General features: G+C 42.0%; 1 protein-coding gene across 1 annotated transcript in view; it reads right to left on the reverse strand.

Moving 5' to 3' along the window:
- Window positions 1-811: 811 nt before the first annotated feature.
- The window catches only part of PROX1 (prospero homeobox 1), a 64624-nt gene continuing 55560 nt past the window's right edge, over window positions 812-9875 (reverse strand). Inside the window, exon 4 of the mRNA XM_015424632.1 lies at window positions 812-1109. Coding sequence (XP_015280118.1) covers window positions 924-1109 — 186 coding nt within the window. The 3' untranslated portion in view covers window positions 812-923. The remainder of the gene's footprint in view (window positions 1110-9875) is intronic.

A 9875-nucleotide genomic window follows, 5' to 3' on the forward strand; every position in this document is an offset into this window, starting at 1 on the left:
ATAAAGTCTGGGTAAGTAATGATGGAGCAATTAAAAAAAATAATCTCCAGGAATAGATTTTTAAATCCCCCCCCCAATTTGTTTTGAGTCGGATCCAAGCCCATCTGGGCATGGCCTGAAATCTATTCAGTCTTGCCGAGTTTCCCAGGAGACCTCCCTACCATCCCTCCCTTTCCCAGATTAGTTGGGGGGAAATGAAGAGAGAGTCCTAAGGAATCATTGTGGAAGAGTCCCAGACCCAGCATGCTGAATACCTTCTTGGCACTATCTAGAGATGATGGGAAAGATTTAGGGTATATATTGTTTTTGTAAGAGAAAGGCTTGAGAACTATGGTGTGGACCCTGATTGTGATGTTCTGTGTATAACTAATAGGGGTGTCACTTGTAATCTAAGTGATAAAAATCATTTGGGTTAAGATAAAACTTAGGAAAGTCTAAACTTGTAAAATGCCTGCAAAGAGCTTAATATTAACATGGTGACAACATTGCCTGTGAAACTGCACTGCGACGCTTGGATTTCTAAAACAAAATGCTGCCTTGTAGTGAGAAGTCAGCATTGTAAAAAAAAGAAAAAAGAAAAAAAGAAATGCCCTAAATTTGCTAAAGCAGGCTTAAACACACTTCAAAACATACTTCTCCCTGAAAAAAGAAAAAGATTAAATTCTCTTTCCTTCCAAGTGTTAAAAAGTTCTGGGCAAAAGTGAAATGAATTCTGGACCTAAAGTAATTGTCCCCTTGTTATTGACCTCAGTAGAAAAACCCATAAGAGATTCTGATCTGATTTCATATACACATATTGAATATAATATATGTGTATATGAAATTAATATCGACACGCACACGCAAACACACACACAACTTGGGCATCAAAAGGGGGAGAGTCTGCTACTTTTTTATACATTCATAAATAGTGGTTGAAACCTTTACTCATGGAGAAGCTCTTGGAGGCAGTTTGGGGATTTGAAAATCTCAGGAACTTCACTGTCCAGCTTACAGATGACCTTGTATATGGCCTTCTTCCAGGAAGGATCAACATCTTTGCCTGCGATAATGGCATTGAAAAACTCTCGTAATGTGATCTGAGCCACTTCCAGGAATCTCTCTGGAACCTGCTGATACAAGGAGACAATGGCATTAATAAAAGTTTTCAGTTTCAAGTCTCTGGGTCTTCAAAGGAAACTGAGCTAAGTTCTTGCCTTCAAAAGGGAGCTTATATAGCACCTGTATTTTCTAAATGCGGCAGACCTCTATTCTCTTAGGCAAGCCTGTTATATATAGTACAATAGTAATAACTTTTCAAACATGTGTTAGCTAGCTTTGTAAAGTTGAACCACAGAATGTAGGTATTAAAATATGAACATCTGGGTTTAGAGAGTACTGGATTTATGCGATATAATTAGCAGAGGAAGGGAAGGGGGGGGGAACAATGGCTATTGCCTTGAAGGTCTGCAGGGTATTTTGCCTGCATATTTATGCATTTGTTTACTCTTCCTCCATGAGTATTCAAATGAGAATTTAGTGTGTGCTAGAAACAACGCAGTCTCTTAATTTCTACAGTCAGCTTTGGTCCCAGCCAGTGCTGAAAGCCATCAAAGAAATAGGGCATCTATGAATGTTTTGCAGTTCTAAAAAATGAGCACCTAATAAGCCATTCTCTAATGGCCTGCTTCATTGGTTGCTTTGTCTGTGTTGCTCCCATAACACTTCCTTGTACTCAGCCATTATGGTCCCCCTTCAACCCAAACATCTCAATAAAACCATACTAATGCAACAGGGGACTCTTCACATGCTGTGACCACATACCCAAGTTCTATTTGATCCATTAGGCTTCTAAATGACAATCCAGTTCATTTGGTACACTGAAAGTCACTGCACATGGACATGCTGTTTTCTGCATCTTCCATGACTATATATTTTGAGAAAGTTGCCCTTTTTATTAAGACAATTTACTTTAATTAGTTCCTTCCCATTAAGTCTGTATTTGTTAAAAGAATTTCAATACAATGCCAATTCAGGTCTCCTTCACACATACAGCCATCTATGTGAACAACCATTCACAATGTACCTATGGACACAGAGCTGCAAGGTCTGACTATGTGGCTTCCATTCTCATTCCCAGAACTATCCTCTCTACAGTTGCTCATCAGAGGTCCTGACCAGGCATCAACGGCTAATGAAAGAAGGTGCATGTGTACGCATGGGTATGTGTTCCATGTGGGTTTATGTATTCTTGCATATGGCCTACTGGCCAAAATCACATGTGGCTTTCTGCTGTCTTCTAGAATCACACATGAAGCTCCCTTATACTGAATCACACTATCGGTCCATCAAGGTTGGTATTGTGTACTCAAACTGGCAGGGGTCTTTCACATCACCTACCACCTGGTCCTTTTAACTGGAGATGCTGGCGATTGAACCTGGGACACTTTACATGCCCAGCAGAGGCTCTGCCATTGAGCCACAGCCCCATTCTAGTCCCAGAAGTAGCCTCTCATTCACTTGTGGGTACTAAGTGACTATAGAGAAGAATGAGTATGCCTCTTTTGCTTACTATTTTGCAGTTCCAGAGCTGGTCAATGAATCTCCCTACTTTTCTCCTACTGCTCTTAACAAACTGCTCCTACCTTCTCTCCCTGTACAGAAGGTCTGAAAATTATCTTACTCCTTACATTACAAAGCACTGGAAGCTTTTTCATGCACTATAGCAGATGACACACACTAGTGATCTATTAGCCAGATTTTGCCATGAGACAGACATGTGATCAGCTGCTGCTACAGTCAGTGGGAGTTACTTCCATGCACTAGAAGGTGGAATTTGGACCCAAACAGTGAGTGTCCTTTGCAAAAGGCATATTGACTCACATTGCTGAAACTTCTTAGTCAAAGTAGAGACATGCAAAAAAAGGGTGGGGGTTGGGGGTTAAATCATTTGTAAAATTAAAACAGTTGGTTTTTCTTTAGTGAAAAAGAATGCTCCAATAACATAACTCTGAGCTTTACTTTTTTAGTCATTCAGTCTCCTGGTATTCTGTCTAACTAATCTCTGTTACTGTCTGAAGGTTCTCTGATCAGAGTGTGTACACTTACAGGATCCCTCCCTTGAAATGGGTAGCACAGGCTATTGAATGGTACACTTTGTGGAAGTGATGTGGTTCTGGAAGGGTGAGAGATATTGGCTAAATATTGTAAAAAGACAAACATTTGATAAATTCAGTCAAATATTTCCCTGAGGAATTGGATTATGTACCCCAAGCAACAGATGTTTTTGCCCTCAAAGTTGTGCCACATATAAGTCCAAAACAATGACAATATAGTTAACAGGAAAAGGTAGAGGCAAGGGTGGCTTAAAAAGTCATGACAAAGTACAGTGCTGACTTGAACCGAGTCAGACCATCTTTTCATCCTGGGAGGCGGGACTAGTCATGGCACCGTTCCAGCAATTGTCATTCCATTGCTGATGTCAGAAGCAGCACCTGGCTCCTTCCTGCTCTCAGGACACCAAGACCTCTCAGCCTGGGAGGAGGGGACTAATATATCAATGGGGACTAATATATTGGGAACCGGGGGAGGGGGTGGCAGTGATTTTTTAAATAGTTTTTGCATGCTACACAAGAGTTTCAATACCAGTTTGTTGGCAGAGAAACAAATTAATCCCTCCCTCCCAAAAGTAGGATCCAGTTAGGCCAGCAGTGCCAGATAACAAATTAGTAAAAAGAACTCTCAAGGAAAATGACTGAAAGTATAGAAAAGCTGTGTTAATTCTTTACAGGATATTTGTAGGAACATCCACTCCTCAGTTCTTTTTCTCTGGTAGTGCAGTTGAGGAACAAGGGCAAGTCAGTGAAAAAAACAGAGATGGAAGTAATTTTCCAAGGCTAAATAGCACTTATCCAGGAATTCTTCAAGACCTTGCATTTGAAACTGTTAATCTTTCAACTAAAACATATAATTCATCACCAATACAGCCTTCTTTACCAGAGGACAAACCATTATAACATCCTTTTAAGATCCAGCAGTGATCTAGGAAATTATAGATCAGTCAGTCTAACCTAGGTAGATATCCTAGGTAGACTGGTGGAAATTATTGATGCTAGGCTTATTAAACATGCTAACATGTAAAACATGTAAATCAGCGTGGTTTATGCAAACAACACTATGATATGGCCAAGACTGTAACGAGAAGGAGGGTCTGAAAAGGCAAACTTAAGAATTTACTACCCCAAGCCCAAAATGAGTCACACCCCCACATGGAAGTTTGGGACTAGTTTCCAATAAGCTTACTGTGTACCTTCCATTCCTCCGCAATGCCATAATCACTATCTTCCCTTTCCTGTCCAAACTTACCTGGAATTAGCTAAAAGTTCTCCTGGTGGGGGCTTCCATGAGACACTCAACACTCTCATACAGTGTCCCAGGTGCAAGGATATATGGAAAACATAGTTCTATGACTCCTGATATTCCTACTAGCATGTCAGGAGCTCTGAGATGACATGTTCCAATGTTTCTTATGTCCAATATATTGCTAAAACAGTGCCAAGCTGCCACATTATCAGAGACATCAACATGAAGCCAATGGGGCCCTAACTTCAGAATGACAGGTTAGAGGTAGCATGTATCCAGTTATATGCTTTACCTCAGAATGTTTCTCTTCAGAAAATACTATGCTTCTTATGAAGGAAAAGGGAACAGCTAAACTAAGCTATAAGAACACAATTTCTAATTTATTTAATTATTTTATTTATACCTTATCTTTTTCCCCAATGGGGACTCAAAGCAACTTACATCTTTCTCCTGTCCTCCAACAACACTGTGAGGTAGATTAGGCTGAACATGAGCGACTAGCCTAAGATCACCCAGAAAGCTTCCAGGGCAGAGTCAGGATTTGGACAAGGGTCCCCCAGATTCTAACCACACCATACCGGATATCAAATGTTGTTCTGAAAACAATGGGCACAGGGAGAAAACAAACTGCTTCCCCCTGAGCCCCTTACAAATAGGGTTTGAAGACAACAATAAATGATTCAAGATGTGGTTTTCATCAAACCCATTAAGAATTAAGCCAAGTTGTAACCCTGTGTAGGCTTCACACATGTGTAGGCTTCAATTGTGTAGGCTTCACACATATGACTGGGGCTCTTTTGCATAAGTTTGAAGGAAGCAGGTATAATCCCCTCTACTTGCATCAGGATAGTTTCAGGTGGGTAGCTGTGCCAGTCTGTAGCAGCAAAATTTTCCTGGTTATAAGCTTTGTAAATCAAAGCTTACGTTGATACTAATAGAATGAAAGGCTGATGGAACTTCCTTCTGTTTGTGTTTTAAGAAGTGAGCTTTGACTCACAAAAGTTTATACCCTGAAAATTTTTGTTGGTCTTTAAGGTGCTACTGCACTCAATTTTTTTATTCTTCTGCTTGCATCAAGTATATTTGCAACTGAATATCAGTACAGGGATAGTATCTTTCAAAACTAGACAAAGAGCTTCTGATTGGCTTCTGATAAGTGGAAATAGACAAAGGGCTTCTAATAAGTGGAAGAAGTTATATTTGAAAAAGGGAAAGCTCTGTTAGTGAATTAGGAATAAAAGACACAGATCATCACAGCTACCCTGTTTCCCCGAAAATAAGACCTACCCCCAAAATAAGCCCTAGCAGGATTTCTATGCATTTGTGGTATAAGCCCTAGTGTGTCTTCTTGAGAAAAAATAAATATAAGACAGTGTCTTATTTTCGGGGAAACACAGTATGCATAGGTGCAAAACATTCTCCTTGTACAACACGAAAAGTGTGCCCTGGAAAACTCTGGGAAACCTCACATCTCAGACCATTGGTTAACAGTTAAAGAAAATGTGTAGTCTTCTCATAAATTACTGTTTTATGTATGCAAAAATATGTGAAGTGGTCAACAATCCATAGCATGAATGCATGTTTTTCACCATAAAAAGGCAGATGTGATACTGCAGTAATAGTAGTGGTACGAGTGAGAGACAGATTCCATTATTTCTATGGAAAGAGAGGATAAAGCAACATTTTGATATTATTTAGGTCGAGTCTTTGCAGGCAATTTTCAGAAGTGGGTTTATTTATAACCCACTTACCTGTAAATGTAAATGATTTTGTCTACTGAACTCCTCTAGGCTCTAAGGAAACACATTCAGTTTGAAAAGCTGCCCATACAATGTTTCCAAGGGTTTACAATATACTTCAACCATTCCTGTCCCAGTCTATTTTTACTGTCCACTCCTTGCTTCCTCATGCCAGGGGGCATTGCTTATTCCTTTGTGTTACATACTATCCTAATAGCCAGGGTTTAGTGTGAGCCAGGGCTTAAAAGAGCTTAGCTTTGTTTTCCATAACAAAGAACCTTCTAGAATGAGAATAATAAAGGCCCCTCTGAGCATGTGCAGAATGCTCCTCTCATACCATAAACCAGGCTCAACCATCCTCATTTCAACTAGAATTCTAGGTAACAGTTTCCAGGTCATATGAAATGACTTCCAGACTGATTTTAGCCTGGGAGCCTCTCATTTTAGAAATTACACACTCCTCATAAGCTTGATGAAGCTGACTCCTCACACCCTTTTCATAAAGAACATGTTTTTCTTTAAAGAATGCATTCCAAAGCACAGGGTCTATTGGTTGTGGCTGGATAGTTAGCTTTTCCCAGTGAGCAATTAACCAGTCAGCTGTGCTAGTTGTGTGTCTGGGGGTAGCTTTTCCCTGACCTTAAGTGATGATGACCTACTCAGTACATCTTTACACCTAACTGACTGAACATCTCTCCAGTAGAAACATCTGCAGAAAATGCCTCAGTGACAAATAAGAACCCTATCCAGATTTCTTTTTATAGACTCAACAACAATCTCTACTATGAACCCACAACATTTTCCAAGCATCAGGTGGCAGCAGTCAATCAAACAATAATACTTCACAATCACCAGGAGGAAAGACAATGCAGGGAAGGGGGAGACTAGGTGGTGGACTTCAGACTCAACTCACTGTCGCCTCATAACAGAAAAGTATGTTGTTCCACACACTTGGTATATCCTGAAGAAAAATGGCTAAAAATATAGACAGGTCAACCCAGCAGCATCTGTGAAGCTACAGGCAAAACCTGCTGATTAGCTGGGGGAGTATGAAAAACCAAAATAGGATTCATTTGTCCAACATCCACTGCTAAGTTTCTGTAGCATTCACAGATACAATTCTTGCTCACTTTCCCATATTCAAAGTGTTTTCACAAGAGCCTTTTTCAGACATTGGCCACTTCTGCACTGTCATTTTTGTAACTCGTTTTCCCCTATTGCTTTGCCCCCCCCTTTCCACATGTGCTTTGCTCCTTCTGGGACTACTAGAGAGAGCAAAACACATTGGGGGGACAACCCTGAAGCAGTAGGGACAAATGAGTGACAAAAATAACAATGCGGAAGTGGCCATTGTGTTTGAGGGTATCCAAAAGTGCGCTATCCACAATCCTCCAGATATGCACAGTCACCATTTCGTCTGAACAGGGCAAAAACACATTGGGGGGAAAACCCTGAAGCAGTAGGGACAAATGAGTGACAAAAATAACAATGCGGAAGTGGCCATTGTGTTTGAGGGTATCCAAAAGTGCGCTATCCACAATCCTCCAGATATGCACAGTCACCATTTCGTCTGAACAGGGCACAGCATGTATTTTCCAGCTCCAGTGCAAGCTACATGAAACCCTGATTTTTGAGGGTTCACATTCACGCATAACAAATACAAGAAATACACACAGTGCCTCATTCTAACATAGTGGCATCCACATATACCTGGAGAACTGGAAGAAGCATGTTCTTCTGGACTGTATAAGCCCAAATATGACATCTGAAATGACTACGCACCGCCTGCCTTCTTGTGAGAAGGAAGGGTGATGATTTGGTGGGAAAGACCCATGTGACTGGCCCACTCACCCAACTGCATGATCTAATGTTAGCTTCCTTGAAAGCACTATATAAAAGTCATATCATTAAAGTAACTTATAAATTGTTCTGATGGAAATAGGAACAATAGAAATACATTTGCCCTGTTCTGGTAGGGAGTGCATGATAACATTCCTCCACAAGCATTACTGAGCTGGTTGGACATTGAGATATAGATCCTAATCTTATTGTGATTCCATATTAATTTTGTATTTATTAGAAAATGCATATCCCACTTTTCTCTGTGGCTCAAGAGGGCTTACAAATTATAATTAAAAACAATTACAATTTAAAAGCAACAAACTAACCTCCACCAACCCCCCGCCCCCGAAAAGACTACTGAAGTTTATATTTCATTGAAAACCCTGGCAAATAAAATGGCTTTTCAGTACAACTAAAATTTCTTCAAGACAGCCTCAAGATGGTCTTTAAGACCTCCTCACCTCCTCAGGAAGCCCGTTCCAAAGGATGGACTCAACAATACAGAAGATATCTGGGCCCTGCTAAACCAGTTGGATGAATTCTTTGATATAAGAGGCTAGTATGTCTAAGAGAATGTGCTGTAATCCAGGAGAATCCAAGAGATTACCTGGTTCACATCTCACCTCAAATCCCACCTCAACGCCTCCTGCTCGGATGAGAGATCTCCAGCCTGGCAACCCAGGCCCCCTGCTGCCACTTGGTAGAACAGCAGATGAAAAACAGGGAGGGGGGTCATGAATCCAGGAATTATGTCATCGCATCAGGGTGACACTCTTGGATTTCACTGAAACTCTATGGCAAAAAGCATATAGTTTCAGTGGAATCCTATAGTGTTGCACTGACACAATAACTTCACTTCTAGGGCTGCCAAGTGGGGGCGGGTGGTGGGTAAACCCCCGCTTTGGAGGCCCGATTTCCGCCGCTGTGGAATCGGGCCCCAGGGGGAACCCCACCCCAGCGTGCGTGTCACCAGGAAGTGACGTGGGCAAATCGGGCACGCTGGGGGCGGGGCCACAGCCATACATGGGAAAACTCTATGGTTTTCCCTTGTACGGCCATGGCCCCGCCCCCAGCGTGCCTGGCGTCCTCCCGTTACTTCCGGGTGATGCCCGCGCGCACACACAAGACGCCGGCCGGGAGTCCCCCGCTCCCGGCGAAGATACACTTGGCAACCCTATTCACTTCCGAGTTCAGGCCAGAAGTGACATTATGTCATCAGAAATTGGAGTGATGACAGTTTACATGGTTCTGCCCCCCACTGTCTCCTGCCAGTTACCAATGCTGGCCTGACAACCATAAGTCCTTAGGCAAGCCACTCTCCCTCAGCCACCCATCTGTAATATGGGGATAATACTGTCTGTTGTAAGGATAACAAGATAATATCTGTGTATATAAACCTCTGAATACTAGTGCCAGGAGGCAACATCAGAGGAAGGCCTTGGCCTCTATGCCCAGTTGTTTAGGGCTGCCAACTCCCACTTGGAAAATACCTGGAGATTTGGGAGGGGATGAGCCTGGGGACCACAGGATTTATGGAAGGGAGGAACTCCAGCAATGTGTAATTCCATAGAGACTACCTCCAAAGCAGCCAGTTTCTCCAGGGGAACTGATCTCTGTTGGCTGGAGATTAGGCATAATCCTGGGAGACCTCCAACTCCCACCTGGAGTCTAGCAACCCTGCCTGTTGTTGGTCCACTAGATGAACTGGCTGGCCACTGTGTGAGCCAGGATGCTGGACTAGACAGACCACAATACACATGCACACACAATACACACACACATACACACCTGGAGATAGCAGCTGTTACTAGTTGCCCACAGTTGGATCATGGCCTTTGGCTTTAAAGCTCACGTGATGATATTAATGTTTTTGAAAGAGCTGTCTGGCCATGTGGTTACATATTCTGTTAATTATAGCAAAAGAGTGGCCATACTAATACAGGCTCCTGTCTT

Source organism: Gekko japonicus, unplaced genomic scaffold (assembly GCF_001447785.1).
Source record: "Gekko japonicus isolate JY-2015 unplaced genomic scaffold, Gekko_japonicus_V1.1 scaffold491, whole genome shotgun sequence".
Lineage (NCBI taxonomy): Eukaryota > Metazoa > Chordata > Lepidosauria > Squamata > Gekkonidae > Gekko > Gekko japonicus.